Source organism: Ursus arctos, unplaced genomic scaffold, assembly GCF_023065955.2.
Source record: "Ursus arctos isolate Adak ecotype North America unplaced genomic scaffold, UrsArc2.0 scaffold_2, whole genome shotgun sequence".
Lineage (NCBI taxonomy): Eukaryota > Metazoa > Chordata > Mammalia > Carnivora > Ursidae > Ursus > Ursus arctos.
Genome location: NW_026622874.1, coordinates 6949747 through 6968004, shown reverse-complemented (window position 1 = coordinate 6968004; position 18258 = coordinate 6949747). Strand labels below are relative to the sequence as shown.

Here is an 18258-nt window from a genome sequence, read left to right as displayed (position 1 = left end):
TTAGGAGTTAGCTGCCTTGTACTTGTGACCGTGTCATCCATGGCCCCCTGCCACCGTAGAGGGAAATGTCCTACTTGAGTCTCCTGGTGGCAGGACTGAGGCCCACCAGCCAGAGGTGGGCCTGAAACCCCAGCCTCCCAGCGTCCCAGCCTCAACGGCATGGCTGCACTGTTCCGAACGCCTTCGCGTGCGGAGCACCGTGCAGGGGGCGAGGGGGGCTGGGCACAAGAAAGAGATTGCTTTCTAGCTGGAGGAGGGAAAAGGGTGGGAGAGACTCCTGCTGGGAAGGTGGCCGGAGGGCACAGCAGTGTAGCCCCGGCTTCCTGCTGAGATAGCTCCCAGAAGCCCCCTGCCCCGGCGGCAGCAAGCAGCCCTCTGTGGGCTGGTAGAGGCCAAGAGCAGTGCCGAGACGCTCAGGCCCGAGCTGGCCCATAACCCGGGGAGCCTCAACCAGAGTCACCTGGTCTGCCGAAGCCCCAGCTGCTCCAGGTCAAGGCAGGTGAGGCTTATCAGTGCTCAGTTTTGTGGCTTACTGGCCTTTTTTTTTTTTTTTTTTTTATACAAACAAGGCACAGTGAGGCTTTAGGGCTGAAAAGGACACCCTCCCGGCCCTCGAGAGGCACAGAGTCCCATCGTGCAGAGAAATCTCCCCCTATAACCAAGAATGGGGAGTACAGGTGGTCTGGGGAGGGTGTCCGTCCAGCTTGGGAACCTGCCTCTCCCATTTAAGGGCTCTTTGGCCTTGGACACACTGCTCAGCCTTCATTTCGTCATCTGTAAAATGGGACTGTTATTAGGATAATTAGGTGAGCTGAATGACACGGAGCGCTCAGAGCCGAGTCCCAAGGAAGCCCTCCCCGACACTGCCTGTCACCCGGCCAGACCGTGAGCCCCCAGCAGCGAGAAGGCCTGGGCCGAAGTCGGGGGTGGGGGGTACACACCTGCCCCCGCATCGGTGGGGTGGGTACAGCAAAGGGCATTCGATCTCTGCAGTGCTGCGGGAAGGGCAGGGAGCCCAAGCGATTTCTGGTGCCCGCGGACCAGGATTTCAAGGACCAGCCCCCGGTGGCCCGGTTTAGGGGGCGGCTGTGGCAGGAGCCAGCCTCAGAGTCTCAGCAAGGCCCCAGCAGGTCCTGTGGCAAAGAGGACTCGGACAGCTTCTCAGAATGTGATCGGCAGGTCTACAGAGACAGGGGATTCGTGGTTGCCTAGGGCTGGGCCACGGGGGGGATGGGGGGGGAGACATCAAAGGATTGAGACCTAAAGAGTTGCTGTTTGTGGTGACGGGAATGTTCTAAAATTGTGGTCCTGGCCGCTCGTATCTGAGGATTACTAAAAATCACCGGATCCGACACTTGAGGAGGGTGAATTGTACGGCTTGTGACTTCTGTCCCCTAAAGCTGTTTTAAAATTACAGCTGAGACATGTGTATGGCCATATTCGGGCCTCGTAACACTCCCCCTGCCCCCCGAAACCCGGTGAGCCTCTCAGCTCCCTGCTGGTCCCCGCTGTGCATGGGGACAGGTCCCTCTGGGCGACAGCAAGGGGCAGGGCCTCCAGAGCCCAGCACTCCTGGGGTGGGGGGGCACTCACGAGGGTGGAGAGAAGCTTCCAGAGCTGAAGAAGGCCCCTCAGAGAACCACGAGGCCACGGAAGGGCAGCCCCCACACCCAGGGCTGTGGAGAAGCCGCCCTGCATTCATACTTTTCCATTCGAAGAATGAATTTCATAGCTCAGTAGGAATACAGATGACTCTTGTCTTTCTTTTTCTCTTGGTTTCCAGTTCTTCCGGGTGCTTATATTCTTTTTTTCGGTCAGAAGTATATGAGGTCTGGGGCTCCTGGGGGGCTCAGTCGGTTAAGGGTCTCTTAATCTCAGCTCAGGTCTTGATCTCAGGGTCATGAGTTTGAGCCCTGCTTTGGGCCCCGTGCTGGGCGTGGTACTTACTTAAAAATTAAAAAAAAAAAAAAGTACATGACGTCAAGGGCCAGGTGGGTGGGAGAGCAGGTGGGCATTCAGCGTCTCCGGCGGGGCGGGTCGAGGCGTGGCCGGGGGTCTCTGCGGCTGACGGACGCTGCTCGCTCTTGCAGGAACCATGTGGCTGGAAATTCTCCTCACGTCTGTGCTGGGCTTTGTCATCTACTGGTTTGTTTCCCAGAACAAGGAGGAAACGCTGCCTCTTGAAGATGGGTGGTGGGGGCCCGGGACCAGGCCCGCCGCCGCTGAGGACGAGAGCATCCGCCCTTTCAAGGTGGAGACTTCCGAGGAGGAGATCGAGGTAAGGAGATCGAAGCAGGCGGGGCTGAGCAGAGGGGAGGGCGGCGGGGGCCCTTCTGTGGTTCCCATGAGGCTGGGGCTGGGACGGGCCTGGGGAGCGGGTTTCCCTCTGCTTTTCTCCCACTGGGCAGGTGCAGAGAGAGACATGCCCAGCCCGCCCGCTCTGCCCACTCCTTCCTCCTCAGTCATTCTCCTTCTTCCCCTGCCCAAGGCCCAGCAGTGCCCAGGTGAGGGGGGGTGCCAGCTGGCCCTGGGCATGTGCATCGAAAATCATGGAAAGCAGCCGCTTTCTCCTCCTTTGCGCCCCCATGAAATCCTGGGAGTGAGCTTGCAGGAGAAAGCCGGGGGTTCTCATCAGGGCCCAGGTGGAGGTCCTGAGTGAGAGACGAGGCCATGGTGACCTCAAACAGTCAGGTACAGAGAAACTGCCGCAGGGTGAGCATTAATTATGTGCCAGCTATGTGGTAGGTGTTTGTGGTCACTTTCAGTCCCTGCAGTGACCCTGTAGGGTGAGGACTGTCGTTCCCTCTACAGATGCAGAAATTGAAGCTCAGAGGCAAAGCAGTTTACTCCAGGTGACTGAGATAATAAGCAGGATTCAGACTGGAGTCTGTCCCAGCTCCAGAGCTTATGCCCCTCCCCACGCTGGAGTTAGGGGGCCATGCCCAGCGAGGTGGGCTGCTAGGCCAGGAAGGTGAGTGGGACCTGGGATGTCCCTGCCCGTTCTTGCTCTTGTTCTGTGCATATTGGAGCACCTGCTGTATGCAGGAGCCGTCCTGGGTGCCCGGAGAGGAGAGAGGCCCTTCCCGCCGTTAGCTCAGTCCCATAATTGAGAGAAGGAATGGAGGTAAGGTAACTGAGGGCTTAGGAAGGGTAGACGCCATAGGATGTGCCAATAAAACGTGTGATTTCTATAGAAAGCAGCGGGCTGCACCCAAGAGAAACCGGGCTGAGGCTCCTTGGGTAGGACTGACGCTGCCCCGCTATTCAGGACAGAGGCTGGGCCCTGAGGATAACACGCTTCTCGTGGGTTCTGAGTTCAGAGTCTAAAACATCCAAAACCTGGGTGCCTGGAGCGCTCGGGAGGACCCTGTCCGAGGAGGGAACACTTGGGAGGCCCCAAGAGCCGACACGGGCGTCCTAGCCCCATGCTCACCGTTAGGCTCGCGCCTTCTCTCCTGGTCTTTCACTCGGTGCTGAGTCTCAGAGTCTGCAAGCCACAGCCGTGGGACAACTCAGTCCTGCCCCCTGTTTATACAGCCCCCACGCTGAGAATAGTTTTTACATCTTCGAACGGCTGAAAACAATCCAAAAAAGAACACTGTCTCGTGACCTGTGAAAATTACACGGCATGCAGATTTCAGCCCGTAAACAAAGTTTTATTGGAACACAGCCGTGTCCATTCGTCCCCGTCTTGCCTGTGGCTCCTTCCATGCTCCAAGGACAGAGTGGACCAGGGGCAGTTTGAAAAGCCTAAAACAATTACTGTCGGGCCTCTGACAAAAAAGGTCTGCCAGTCCCTGCCATGTGTAAGCCTAGATAAACGTGGATTTTTCATATGATTAAAAACAAAGAGGAGAAGCAAACGAAGTTAAAGGTGAAGAACATAGCAGGGCTCCGTCGGCTCAGCGGCCGACTCTTGGTTTCAGCTCGGGTCACGAACTCGGGGTCCTGGGATCGAGCCCCGCATCGGGCTCTGTGCTCAGCGGGGAGCCTGCTTGAGAGTCTCTCTCCCTCTGTCCTTCCCCGTTGCAAGTGCATGGGCACTGCTTGCTCTCTGATTTTAAAGACTGAAAAACGTAGGCTTTGGGAACAGCCGCTGTTGTGGGAAACGAGGAGGTTCCTCCCGGGGTCGACCCAATAGCCCAGGACGCACGTGCGCAGACCGGCGGCCTCCTCATCCTCCGGTGGGACGAGGCTCTGCCTCTCCTGTCACATGGTCTTGCGGGGGCAGGTTTCGCTCTGTCTTCTGGAGACAAACCTGCCTTGTGCTCTGCGCCCCCTAACCCCTGTCTCCCCGGGGTCCCGCGTTTTCTCCAGGACTTACACCGGAGGATCGACAGCGTCCGTCTGACCCCGCCTCTGGAGGACGTGCGTTTCCATTTTGGCTTCAACTCCAAGTACCTGAGCAAAGTCCTTTCTTACTGGCGGAATGACTTTGACTGGAAGAAGCAGGTGGAAATTCTCAACCGGTACCCGCACTTCAAGACTAAGATTGAAGGTACGTTTGCACAACAGCAGCTGGAGAGGGAGGTCGTGGGAGCGGCTCGTGACTTAGACCCAACTTGGAGTCCAGATACCGGTCCTCCAGATGTATTTGTGGGGTCACGTCTTTGGGGCAGAAAGAATGCCAAATCCCCACAAATCCAGGGGGCCTTCGAGCAAGACAGGAAAACACATAAATAATTTAAAAGCCAAAGAAATGCAGAATCGGGCCCAGTGATGGACCAGCCTTGAGAGGAGGGGGCGGAGGCCTGGGCCTGCCGCCGTCTCGGGCAGCTCAGCCCCTCCCGAGGCTTTGGAGTTGGGGTACCGTGTCTGCTCAGGGTGCTTGGCCCATCAGACAAAGTCCTACAAAATATTGCCCTGTCTGCAGCTCTCGACCTCGTGTTCGCCCCTGGGTGGTGGGTTGTCCCATAGCTTCACCTGGAGGAAAGGCGCCTCTCGGATTGTCTTGGCAAGGTCCCCTCAAGGTCATTTGGCCTGAGGGAACAGTTTCCTCAGTGCAAAAGCATTTTTTCCCCAGTTTGAGCAATAATTGAGACCCATCACGCGGTGTAAGTTTAAGGCGTATGGCGAGATGGTTTGATTTTAGATCTGTTGTGAAATGATCACCGTGGGAGGGTCTGCTAACATCCAGCTTCTCGTACAGATACAAAAAAAAAAAAAAGGAAAACACTTTCCTCCTTGCGGCGAGAGCTCTGGATTCTAACTTCCCTCCATGTCCCCCCGCAGCAGCAGCTGTGCGACACCCCCCGTGCTTCCTTACCTTGCACCTGGGGTTTGGACCCCCGGCCCCCTTCCTCCAGCTCTCCTGCCCCCACCCCCCTCTGGTAACCACGCGTCTGATCTCTTTTTCTTTTCTTTTCTTTTCTTTTTTTTTAAAGATTTTATTTATTTATTCGACAGAGATAGAGACAGCCAGCGAGAGAGGGAACACAAGCAGGGGGAGTGGGAGAGGAAGAAACAGGCTCATAGTGGAAGAGCCTGATGTGGGGCTCGATCCCATAACGCCGGGATCACGCCCTGAGCCGAAGGCAGACGCTTAACCTCTGTGCCACCCAGGCGCCCCTGATCTCTTTTTCTGAGTTTGTTTTTCATTTTTGTTTTAGATCCCACATATCAATGAGATCCGGCGGTAGTTGCCTTTCTCTGTCTGGCATATTTCACTTAGCGTAAGGAGGACATCATGTTGTCACGAGTGGTAGATCTCCTCGGTTTTCTATGGCTGAATAGTATTCCGCTGTGCACATACGTACCACGACGTCTGTATCCGTTCTTCCATCCGTAGACGTGTCGTGGCTACTGCTAATAACGCGGCAGTGACCGTGGGGTGCAGATATCTTTTTGAATGAGTGTTTTCATTATACACAAACACACACACCCCAAAATGAGTTGCTGGACCATATGGTCATTCTGTTTTTCATTTTTCATGGAACCTCCATACTCCTCCACAGGGGCTGCCCCCATTTACAATCCCAGCAGCAGAGCACAAGGGTCCCCTTGCTCCGCATCCTCGCCAACACCTGTTGTTTCCTGTGTTGCTGATTTTAGCCACGATGACAGGTGTGAGGTGGTAGCTCATTGTGGTTTCGATTTGCATGTCCCTGATGGTGAGTGATGCTGAGCATTTTTTCATGTGTCTGTTGGCTGTCTGGATGTCTCTCTGGACAAGTGTCTGTTCGGGTCCTTTGCCCATGTTTTAATTGGGCGGTTTATCTGCTACTGAGTTGTAGGAGTTCTTTCTGTATTTTGGAGATGAACCCCTTATCACATTTACGGTTTGCACTTACGTTTTCCCACTCCACGGGTTGTCTTTTCACGTTGTGGATGGTTTCCTTTGCTGTGCAGAAGCTTTTTAGCTTGATGTTGTCCCACTTGTTTATTTATTTTTTGAGAGAATGCACAGCGCGGGGTGGGAGGGGCAGCGGGAGAGAGACTCTCAAGCAGGCTCTAGACCCAGCGTGGAGCCCAGTGCGGCCTCCATCTCATGACCCTGAGATCATGACCTGAGACAAAATCAAGAGTCGGACACTCAACTGAGCCCCCCAGGCGCCCCCAACTTACCTTTTGTTTTGTTTTAGTTGCTTGAGCTTAGGTGTCCCATGCAAGAAACCACCACCAGGACCTACATCGGGGGAGCTTTGTGTCTGTGTTTCCTTCTGGGAGTTTCGTGGTTTTGGGTCTTTCATTTAAGTCTTTGATACATTTCGAGTAAATTTTCGTGAGCGGTGTGAGGTAGGGGTCCAGCTTCATTCTTTTCCATGTGACTATCTAGTTATCCCGGCGCCATTGATTGAAGAGACCGTCTTCTCTCATTGAGTGTTCTTGGCTCCCTCGCCAAAGATTAGATGACTGGATATGCCTGGGTTTATTTCCGGGCTCTCGGTTCTGTTCCATTGGTCTGTTGTCTGTTGGAAAAGCATATCTTAACCCCAGAAAAATTTAGAATCAAACAAATGTTGGGGCACCTGGCTGGCGTGGTCGGTGGGGCACATGCCTCTCGATCTGCAGGGTTGTGGGTTCGAGCCCCACGTGGGGTGTAGAGATTACTTAAAATCTTTAAAAATAATGATATAAAAAATAAAATCTTAAAAAAGCATATTAGAAATGTTAGGAAATTCAAGCTCATACTGTACTTTTTAAAAATGTATTTATTTTTAATTATGGTAAAACCTACATAACAGAAAATTGACCACTTTGACTATTGTCAAGTGTACTACCCGGCTCAGTGGCATTCAGCACATTTATATCCTCATGCAGCCGTCACCACATCCATCTTCAGAACTTTTTTATTTTGCAAAACTGAAACTCTGTCCCCATTAAACAGTAATTCCCTTTTCTCCCCTTTCCCTCACCTCTGGAAACCACCATTCTACTTTCTGTCTCTGAATAAGTATGGATTCTGTATCTAAGTACCTCATAGGAGTGGAATGTTTCTCCTTCTGCCTGGCTTACTGCATTCGGCACCGTGTCCTCAAAGTTCGTCCGTGTTGCAGCAGGTGTCAGGTTTTCCTTTTTTTTTTTTTTTTTAAGGTTTTATTTATTTGAGAGAGAGAGAGCATAAGCAGGGGAAGCAGCAGAGGGAGAGGGAGAAGCAGACTCCCCTCTAAGCAGGGAGCCCAACATGGGACTTGATCCCAGGACCCCGGGATCACGACCTGAGCCAAAGGCAGACCCTGAACCGACTGAGCCACCCAGGCACACCCCCCCCCATTTTTGGAATTGTAAACATTCATCATGTTTCAGAGAATTTGGCCTTTCCGAGTAACGGACAAGACTAGAACTTTGGCGTTCTAGTTTAGAATACGTAACTGAGTAATGGATTTTGATCTGTGGTTTTATGTAAAAATCTTCCTGAGTTTAAATGCGGTGTTAGAAGATTTAGGATTTAGTTATAAGGATTTCGGATAGTTATAAATCTATCAAAATTCTGAGAATTACTTAAAGTACGTGGGGGACGTATGGGTCAGCCAGATCAACAAAAGTTCCTAAAAAGGAGATTGAAATGACACCATGTTTAGAGGGTGCCCTTATACAAGTTTAGAAATGCAGCCGTCCATTCGTCAAGGCCTCTGGACCGTCAACATTGCTTCGATTAATAAATACGTAAGGGGCACCCGGCTGGCTCAGTCAGTAGAGCCATGGGACTCTGGATCTCGGGGGGCGTGAGTTCGAGCCCCACACTGGGTGTGGAGATGGCTTAAAAATATAATCTTAAAAAATCATAATAAAATGTGAGCAATATAGAGAGAAGAATATTTGTAAGTTGAACTCAAAGGCGTAATAGAGTAGAGAGCTAGGTTTTTAAATTTGTAACTCTAACAAGGCGAGGGCTAATTTTACATATACATCAAAAGGGGACTTTGACATCTTGGCCACGAGCCTCACAAGAGGATCTAACCACTTCACCCAAGCCGAAGTGCGTCCAGGTCCAAAGGTTGCCTCTCGCGTCGCTGGTGCTAGATGGCCTGGCTTCCTCGTGGTGATTGGGGTCACTCTGTTGCCCCAGCTCTTCCCTGGCCTTCTAGCAGATTCTGACAGGCAGGGCACCTCCTGGACCCAGGCTTTCTGCCGGGGCTGGGGACACAGCCGGACAACGGGGTCCCTGCCTTCACACAGGGGTGATGCTTACCATCCCAGCACAGGGTAAGGGTTTCTGTGAGGGAGGAGGTTCTGGGAGCTTTGTGAGCCCCACACACCACCTGGGAGTGTGACAGAAGGCTTCCTGGAGGAGGGGGCATCTAAGCTGAGACTTCAAAGATGAATAGGAGTTGGCCACTTATGTGGGGAAAGTGGTCCAGGAGGAGGAAACAGCACGTTTAAAAACCCAGAGGCAAGAGGCACTAAGGGGCCGTTCCCTTCGTGGAGGCTGCAGGCTGGAGAAAGCCTTACCCCTGGACATCACGGCTGCAGGCGCTCCAAAGGGGCCAACTTCGGGCATCGAGGCATCCCGGACCGCAGCCCGCTGTGACTGAACCCATGTGCGGCTCAGCCACTTCCCCTGGCTGGCGGCCTGGCCCCGGCCCAGCGAACCTTTGTGCGTCTCTTTCCCTGGTCCCTGGCCTGGGTGGTCCAGAAGGCCTCCCTCCTCCCTCCGTCTGCTGCCGTCCTCGTGCATCCCTCATGCTCAGACCTTTCTGGGGTCCTCTCCACCCCTCCCCCCGTGTTCTGGGCTCTGCATTTGCTTCCCTGTCCTGTGAAGAGGCCAGGGCCTCCCTCTGGAGATCAGTCTCTAGCCCCGGAGTCTGGGAGCCAAGCGGGCAGGGCCTACGGGGGCCTCAGGGCAGCCCAGCCCAACCCCTGCAGAGAGGACAGCATTGCTGAGTCACCGGGAGGCCGAGGTTCAGGGCCAGAACCAGCTCGGCCCTTTACCCATCATGTCCAGCCCCTGTCCCGGCTCGGGCCCTGGGCCCTGACAGCCCCCCTCAATGCCGCCCTCGCCACCCACCAGGCCCAGCGCCCAGCCTGGCTCCTCCGTTCAGAGCCCACAGCCTGGGCCTGGACCGCTCCTGGGCACCACGTACAAGCTGGGAAACCCCGGTGGGGGGAGCAAGGGGGCTTGCTTCCTCTGCCAAGGGAAGCCCCCTGTAGGACAAATGAGGAAGTACAGGCTTTTAACATTTTTCTTCGTTTTTAAAATTTAAATATTTAAAATTCAAAAACTACACAAGGACACGGTGAAAAGGCAGCCTCGGTCTCGGCCCTTCCCCCCGACCTCCAGTTCCTGCCCCGGGACAGCTTCTGCTTCCCTCACACGCGTGCTCGCACGCACAGCTCCACCTGTGCACGCCAGCACGCGTGAGTGTGCGTGGGGCTCCCAGCCGTACACGCGGATGAGTTAGAAATCTCACATCGTGCGGCGTGTTCCGAAGGATGAAGGTTACCTTCCAAAATGAGCTCTAGAACAGGAGTGAATATAGCAACGTAGAGGGACCCACAAAAAGGCTCCAAAATAGAATGTATGTAGGCTCCTATTTTTGTTCGAAGAAAGTTACGATACGTGAGTACTTTTTAAAAAGTCTGAACCGGGGCGGGGGGGGGGGCGCCGGGGGGCACACTCAGTTGAGCATCTGACTCTTGGTTTTGGCTCAGGTCGTGATCTCGGGGTCATGAGATCCAGCCCCGCGTCGGGCTCTGCGCTCGGCTCAGAGTTTGCTTGAGATTCTCTCTCCCTCTCTCTCTGACCCTTCCCCCCCACCCCCCACTCATTTGTGTGCTCTCGCTCTCTCTCTAATCTTAAGAAAAAGGGTGAACTGTCAGAGTCCAGAGGAGTCTAAGGAGACATGACAACTGAACGTAATGTGGGGTCTTGGATGGGATGCTGAAACAGGAAAAGGTGGTTAGGTAAAAACTCAGGACATCTGAGCCATATTCCATGGTCTGTGGACACCAGTGTTATTCAGCCTTTAAAAAGAAGGAAACCCTGCCCTAGGTGACCACGCGGACGAACCTCGAGGACATTCCGCTGCGTGAAATAAGCCAGTCCTACAAGGACAAATACTGCACGATACCACATACAGGGGATCCCAAACTGTCCAGCTCACAGAAGCAGAGAGGAGGACGGTGGGGGCCGGGAAGCGGGGAGACGGGGAGACGCTCGGTAACGGGTGTAGAGTCTCAGTTATGCCAGTTGAGTAAGTTCTAGACACTGGCCGGGCCACACATGCCTGCGGTCGGTGGTGCCGGATGTCACGCTTGCCAATTTGAGAGGAAGGATTAAATGTTCTTCCTACCATAAAATTTTAAAAATAAAAATGTTTCTAAAACGAAGGAGATCTGAATAAATGATGGACTTGAGAGGAGTTATTGACGTATCAGTACTGGTTCATTGCTTGTAACAAATGTCCCAGAGTAACGTAAGCCGCTAATGACCGGGAAACTGGGTGTGGGTTCACGGGAACTTCCTGTACTGTCCTCACTATTTTTCTATGAATCTGAAATTGTTCCAAAATCAGGGCGCCAGGCTGGCTCCGTGGAGCATGTGACTTTTTTTTTTTTTTTTAAGTAGGCTCCACCCTGAGATCGAGGCCTGAGCCAAAACCAAGAGTCGGACGCTTAACCGACTGAGCCACCCAGGCACCCCGAACATGGTAATCTTGACCTTGGGCTTGTGAGTTCGAGCCCCACCTTGAGCATAGGGAACCCTTAAAAAAATTGTTCCAAAATAACAAATTTATTTTTAAAAATTTGTAAAGACAACACAATGTTCTCTTCAGGTAGTGGTATAAATGTGTGATTTTCCCCCTTTTGATTTATCTGTATTTTCTGTTTCTTACAGTAAACATATATTATTGATGTAATGAATTAATAACCGACCAGCACGTGAGCTGGTGGTGGTGCCGGGCTGCAGATGTGATAGCAGCGTGGGCTGTGTTTGCCTTGAACACCCAGGCGCTCTCCGGGCCACTTGCCTGGGAAGGAGGGACTCGGGGAGGCCTGGAGCCCATTCACCCGCCCTCGGCCTGGATGCGTTCCTAGTGCCCAGTACTCGACCTTAAAAAAAAGAGTCTCCACTTAAAAAAAGTTATGCTTTGAATTTATATCCCTTGTAGAAAAATTAGGAAATACAGAAAACACACACAAAAAAAAGAAAATAATTCAGGGGCGCCTGGGTGGTTCAGTCGGTTAAGCGTCTGTCATCAGCTCAGGTCACCATCTCAGGGTCCTGGAATCGAGTCCCCGCGTCAGGCTCCCTGCTCAGTGGGGAGTCTGCTTCTCCCTCTGTCCCCACCGCCCCCCACTTGTGCTCTGTGTCTCAAATAACTACATAAAATCTTCAGAAAAAATTCACTTGAAATTTTATTGCTCGGAGACAACTACTTTTTATGTGTTTGGTCTATCCTTCCAGACTTTAAAATTTATATACGTGTGAGTTCATTTACACGCAGTGTACATATACGCACACGTATGGCGGCTTACAAAAATGAGATATTTGACTTGGTAACTTGCTTTTACCACTTGGCACTGTACTGTTTTACATGTTAAATAAATACATATTTACACGGTCATCTTCAACCAGTGTATTACAGTCTCTAGTGCTGAATATACAGAAGTTTTTTTCCCCAAATATTTTTTTTCTTTTTTTTAAGATTTTATTTGTCAGAGAGACAGAGCACAAGCAGGGGGAGCAGAGGCAGAGGGAGAAGCAGATTCCCCGCTGAGCAGGGAGCCCGACACAGGACTCGATCCCAGGACCCCGGCATCATGACCTGAGCTGAAGACAGACGTTTAACCAACTGAGCCCCCCAGGCGCCCCTCAGTCTTTTTTTCTGAAGGTTTTACATTTAAGTGATCGCCACACCCGACATGGGGCTCGAACTTACAAGCCCCAGATCAGGAGTCGTGTGCTCGCGGGACTGAGCCGGCCAGGCGCCCCTCCCCCGGGACTCACGTTATTCAGCCGCGTTCGCTGAGGCCTCTGGGAGCAGGGACCTGTTCTGGGCTCTGGGAAGTCCGCAGTGCTGGAGCAGCCCGGCCCCGGGCTCGCAGGGCTCACGCTCCGCTGCGTGGGGGGCACGGTCACGGTCTGTCCCTTGCAGGGCGGCCGTGCGGCTGGAGCACCGAGTGGGCACGCGGCCAGCACGGTGGCCGCGGCTGTGCTCAGTACCGTGGGGCGCTGAGGGTGCCGCACCCGCTGCCCGGGCTCTGGGGGGCGCAGGGCCTGACCGACACGCGGAGGGCCTCCCCCGTTGTGGGGCCTCTCCCCTCCCCGCGGGCTGACTCTGTCTGTCCCCCAGGGCTGGACATCCACTTCATCCACGTGAAGCCGCCCCAGCCGCCGTCCGGCTGCACCCCGAAGCCCCTGCTGATGGTGCACGGCTGGCCCGGCTCCTTCTACGAGTTCTATAAGATCATCCCGCTCCTGACTGACCCCAGGAAGCACGGCCTGAGCGACGAGCATGTTTTCGAAGTCATCTGCCCTTGCATTCCTGGCTACGGCTTCTCGGAGGCATCTTCCAAAAAGGGTACGGTGGCGGGGGGGGGGGGGCTGCTGCTGGGGGCCAGGTCTTCCCACAGGTGGGGAGACAGCCAGGACAGCTGCCCTCGGAGCCTGGGGGGCCAGATGGCCAGCGCCCCTTCTCGGGCTTTGCTGGGTGCTGCAGGCGGGGGATGGGCAGAGCAGCGGTCCTTCGCGGCCAGTGCCAGCCTCGGGGCCTGGACTCTTGCGCTCTCACGAGCTCCCCGCCCCAGCGCAGGGCCACCTCTGGGCCCCCAGAACCTCGCTGGTGCCGGCCCGAGCCCACCGCGCCCTCGCTGCGAGGCCGTCCCCTCACCGTCCCCGACTGCCACGCAGATGCCAGGCCCGCTGCCTGCTGGGCACCGGCCACACCACTCTGGGGCCCCAGGCCTCCTCCTCCCCTCCTGTGAGCTGCTGTCACCCCAGCCTGGGGCAAGAGGGGGAGGTGAGGAATTTCATGGGGGCCCAAGAGGACCCAGGGAGTGGCCTCTCTGTGATTCTGTTCTCCTTCCCCTTCAAACCAGGCCTGAATTCAGTGGCCACGGCCAGGATCTTTTATAAGCTGATGCTGCGGCTGGGCTTCCAAGAATTCTATATTCAGGGCGGGGACTGGGGGTCCCTGATCTGCACCAACATGGCCCAGATGGTGCCCAGGTGAGGGTCCCTGTTGGGGGAGTGAGGTAGCCATCCGTGCAGGGGGGTCCGCCTGGGCACGCGGTCTGAGTCTAGGAGTGTCCTCTTCCCAGGGGCCACCCAGGCGGGATGTCTGTGGGCCTGGGGGAGGGGAGGGAGGGCCCCCCGTCACCCTGCTGTGCCTGGGCCACCTTGACATGGATTCTCTCTCTCTCGGGTGTCACGTGGGTTTGGGGACTCTGGGCCAGGTGCCCAGGCAGAGAGGGCCAGATAGAGGAGGGGAAAGTCAGGCAGTGGACCTTTCTGGTGGACCAAGCCCCAGAAGAGACCAGAGCTTTCTAGAAACCCTGTATTTCCCCCCCCAACCCCCTCCTCCCCATCATGGGGCCACCCCAGAGGGGCAGATTCCAAGAGGGCTGGCGCTGTGCATCTCAGCCCCGCGGCCTCCTGCCCATCTCCCCTCCCCCCAGCCCTGCGCCAGCCTCACCTGGACCCGCTCTCTGCCCTCAGTCACGTGAAAGGCCTGCATCTGAACATGGCTTTCGTTTTAAATCCCGGCACCCTGACCTTTCTCCTGGGACGGCATTTCCCGAGGCTTTTCGGCTACACGCAGAGGGATGTGGAGCTGCTGAGCCCCTTCAAGGAGAAGGTTTTCTACAGCTTGATGAGGGAGAGCGGTTATATGCACATTCAGTGCACCAAACCTGACACCGTGGGTGAGTGCGGGGCGGGCTCACAGGCCTCCCGTTCAGCCTGGCGCGGGCCGGGGGCCTCACCCACCCCGCCACACTGCTCCGGGATGAAAACCTCCCAGGAGGGACCCGAACTCTTTGTCACGCTGCAGTTCTGGGCACAGGTCAGGCGTTGCATGGCCGGCACGTCCCAGACACCTGCTTGAGCTGATTCCGGGACCTTGACCCCTGACCCCTGCACCCTGAGCCTGAGTCGAGGAGGGAGCCTGGGGGCCTGGCAGCTCCAGGACTGGGGGGGGGGGAGGTGGAGGGGGTCGATATTCATTTGGAGCTGTTCCCCTAATTTGGACTTTTAGGTGGTTTATTTTTCACGAATCAGAGCATATAAACTAAAAACCCCACATTTTTTTTTTTTTTTAGTTTTTTAATTTATTTGAGTCCTCTCTATACCCAGGGTGGGGCTCAAACTCATGCCCCCAAGATCAAGAGTTACATGCTCCCCCGACTGAGCCAGCCAGGTGCCCCCAAACCCCACCTTTTTATTTTTTTTATTTTTTTATTTATTTATTTTTTTTTAAGATTTTATTTATTTATTCGACAGAGATAGAGACAGCCAACAAGAGAGGGAACACAGTCGGGGGAGTGGGAGAGGAAGAAGCAGGCTCATAGCGGAGGAGCCTGATGTGGGGCTTGATCCCGTAACGCCGGGATCACGCCCTGAGCTGAAGGCAGACGCTTAACCGCTGTGCCACCCAGGCGCCCCCCCACCTTTTTAAAAACAGCATTCATACATATTTCTCATCTGAATCGCCCCAAACATGGGAAGCTGCCCATGTGGTGAATGGACCCCCGGAAGCAGTGGGGGGCAGTGTTACCCCCTTTTCTCACATGCCAGTTCCAAGGCTGAGGGTTAAGTAGATGGGGGTGCATGAGCACCCCAGCAGTTAGGGCACAGCTGTGCCCCGACACAGGGCCCTGACCACTGGCTCGTCCCAGGCCTGAGTCCCTCCCCTGCTGCTTCCCACCCCAGGCTGCGCTCTGAACGACTCTCCCGTGGGCCTGGCCGCCTATATCCTGGAGAAGTTTTCCACCTGGACCAACCCGGAGTTCCGAGACCTGGAGGACGGAGGCCTGGAGAGGTGAGAGGCCACCTGCCAGCCCCTGGCCGGCACGTTCCAGCCACTGTGGGGCGCCTCTCACATCCTCACCCTGGGGAGCACGGCCCCAGTTCCTCCAGATGAGGAAGTGGAGGCACAGAGAGGCCCAGCAACTCGCTCCAGGCCTCAGTGTGGAGTGGTCAGGAATAGGACGCAGGGCTCGAGAATGTCTGTGCTCTGTTTGCTGAACAGCCGCCTCCCGGACCAGCGGATCTAGAGGGCAGCGTGCGCCCCTTTATGGCCAAGAGGCGGGAGCAGCCAGGGCCTTCCCCTCCCGAGCCCACGAGAGCCGGGCATTGTGGCCAGCTGACAGGGTGACCTGGGGAAGCCAGGCCTAGAGGCAGCTGCGGGGAGCCTCAGAGGCCAGAGCCTCTTCAGTGTGTGAATCCCGGGCCTCCGGCCTGACTCAGGCTCCATCAGGGTCAGCCCTGACCCAGCTTCTCCAGTACCCATCCCCCTCGTCATTGCTTCGGGGCACACAGAGCACCCAACACACTGCTGGGGTGGGGTGAGGTGAGGTGGGACTGGCACCCACCTAGGGTGTAGGGACCGAGTCTAGGTCGTGCTCTAGCCCCAGCACCTAGAAGGCGGCCAGGTATGCAGTAGGTGCTCAACAAACACGCACTGGACGAAGGAGCTCTGAAAGACTGTGCGAGTCCAGAGAAGGGAGGATTTGCTCCTTCTATGGGACAGGGAGGGGAAAGGACAGGGAGATGCTATTGGATCTGGGCCTTGAAGGCTGAGTAGGAGTTTGCCAGTGGAGAGGATGGAAGAAGAGAATTCAGGCAGAGAGAAGAGCAGAAGCGAGGGTGGGAGCGATAGAAACTAGAGGTGCTCTTGGAAATGCTGACTCGCCGAGGCCGGGGGCGGGTGCGCAGGCGCCAGACCGGGAGCCCACGCACAAGCCCTCACGCTGAGATCCGTTCCCCACCCCACACCAGGCAGGACCCAGGGGCGACGGGGCTCCACCAGCAGCTCTTTGGCAAGGGGTGGCCCTGCTCCTTGCCGACCAATACCTGCAGCTGGACACGGCACAGATGAGCTCAGCTCTGTGTTCTAGAAAGATCACTGACTGCACTAGGGCGGGGATGGCCAGTGTGGTCGTTTCCAAGCTGTGATCAGAGCCCAGGGGGGAGATGGGAGCCCTTGGGCATCTCGCCAAAAGCCGGTTCACGGGGGTTTAAATGTTGATTCTGACTGTTCGCGTCTCATCGTCCGGTTTCCATTCTGTCATCAAAAGAGCATTTCGGGGGAGGTTGGCTTTTTCTCTGCTTCTGCTCGGCACCGCCGTGGCTGGAGACCAAGGAATGCGTTATTTCTGAATGGGAAGATGCCTTACGAATGTAGCCCTCATTTCAGAGAAGCCTCTGTCCTTACAGATGCTTCGTGTTTTCCTGTCTAACGTCGGTGCCCCTCCTGGGCCTCCTGGCTCTGAGCTGCTCCCGTTGGGAGTGGGACAGGGGTTAGGGTTTCATGTTTGTTAAAATGTGGTGCCGGGGATAAAATGACCAAACGGCGGACGCACACAAGCAAATTCAGCAAATTGGCCATTTTGGGCAAATGGGCTTCCGAGGAATCCGCTAAACTTACTGGCAGAGCCGGGAGCCGAGTGGGGGCGGCCACGTGTAGCTCCCTTCAGGCGGCAGTGACGTCAGCCCGGGGGAGGGGAGAGCGGGATAGCCAGGGCTCAGAGGGGACAGTGGGGGCGGGGAGGGGAGACAGCGGGGCTCAGTGCAGGGTCGGGGGAGGCAGGCCTCTGTAGCTGTCCCCCCACACTGCAGGGACACCTTCATGGAGCAGGAACTAGGGAGTGAGGAGGGAAGCCTCTGAGTGTATGTGCGTGTGGATTACGGACGTGTGCACGTGTGTGTCCACGTGGATTTGGGTGCAGACGTGTGTGCACGCGTGTGTGGGCGCACTTGGATCTGTGCCTGTGTGTCAGCCAGGGGCTCAGCAGAGATGCAGCGCCCACTTCCGGCGTGGACATGCTGCGTGGGAGGTGCCCGCTTGGTGCTGGACCGCGATCTGGAGCCCAGGGAGGGATCCATCAGAGGAAAGGACTTTCTCTGGGCTCTGGGGGCAGTGAGCGGGCCGGGCCGCAGCCGGGGGAGCAGGGAGGAGCCCTGGCTTCCTGCTGCAGAAGTGAGGAGCCTGTACCTGAATGGGGGGCAGGCAAGTGGAGGTGGGCAGTGGGGGACAGGGGAGAGGGGACGGAAGGGAGGCGGGAAGGCAGGCCTGGGTAGCATGGACACGGGAGAGTGGGCAGGGGAGGGAGGCCAGGCACTGAGGGCCTTCCGGGGCTGCTTCCGCAGGAAGTTCTCGCTGGACGAGCTGCTGACCAACGTCATGCTCTACTGGACGACGGGCAGCATCACCTCCTCGCAGCGCTTCTACAAGGAGAACCTGGGCCAGGGCTTCAGGGCCCACAAGCATGACCGGTGAGTCTGGCGGGCACCTGCGCTTGACCCCCAGGGAGGACCTCTGACGGCGGGACTGTACAGCCTGGCCTGCCGGGTGCCCAGGGTGCCTGGGATGAGAACACGGTGGCAGTCAGCTCACCGAGGGGACGCCGGCCTGGTGTGGCATGGGCGGTTCTGGGACATCCGGCCCCTCGGGTGGCTTCGGAGGGAAAGGGGAACGAGGCCGGGGGGAGGGGCGTGCCTGGCCGCTGGCCATCCCCCTCAGCCTGTCGAGAGCCCGTGTGTTCTCCAGCCCACCCGGCCCTTCCGGAGAAGAAGGCCCTTAGTGGGTTGGAATCGAGGCAGGTGGTGAGAACCCTGGGTCTTTTTTTCTGGCTCCCTGTGGGTGGGTGAACGGA

At 55.9% G+C, this 18258-nt stretch overlaps 1 protein-coding gene across 4 annotated transcripts in view; it reads left to right on the top strand.

Moving 5' to 3' along the window:
• The window catches only part of EPHX1 (epoxide hydrolase 1), a 31130-nt gene that overhangs the window by 12360 nt on the left and 512 nt on the right, over nucleotides 1-18258 (top strand). For all 4 annotated transcript variants that reach the window (XM_026509505.4, XM_048224957.2, XM_044387968.3 and 1 more), the window contains exons 2-8: nucleotides 2091-2278; nucleotides 4318-4498; nucleotides 12738-12965; nucleotides 13483-13612; nucleotides 14102-14307; nucleotides 15314-15422; nucleotides 17753-17878. In XM_026509505.4, the coding sequence (XP_026365290.1) occupies nucleotides 2096-2278; nucleotides 4318-4498; nucleotides 12738-12965; nucleotides 13483-13612; nucleotides 14102-14307; nucleotides 15314-15422; nucleotides 17753-17878 (1163 nt within the window). In that variant the 5' untranslated portion in view covers nucleotides 2091-2095. The remainder of the gene's footprint in view (nucleotides 1-2090; nucleotides 2279-4317; nucleotides 4499-12737; nucleotides 12966-13482; nucleotides 13613-14101; nucleotides 14308-15313; nucleotides 15423-17752; nucleotides 17879-18258) is intronic.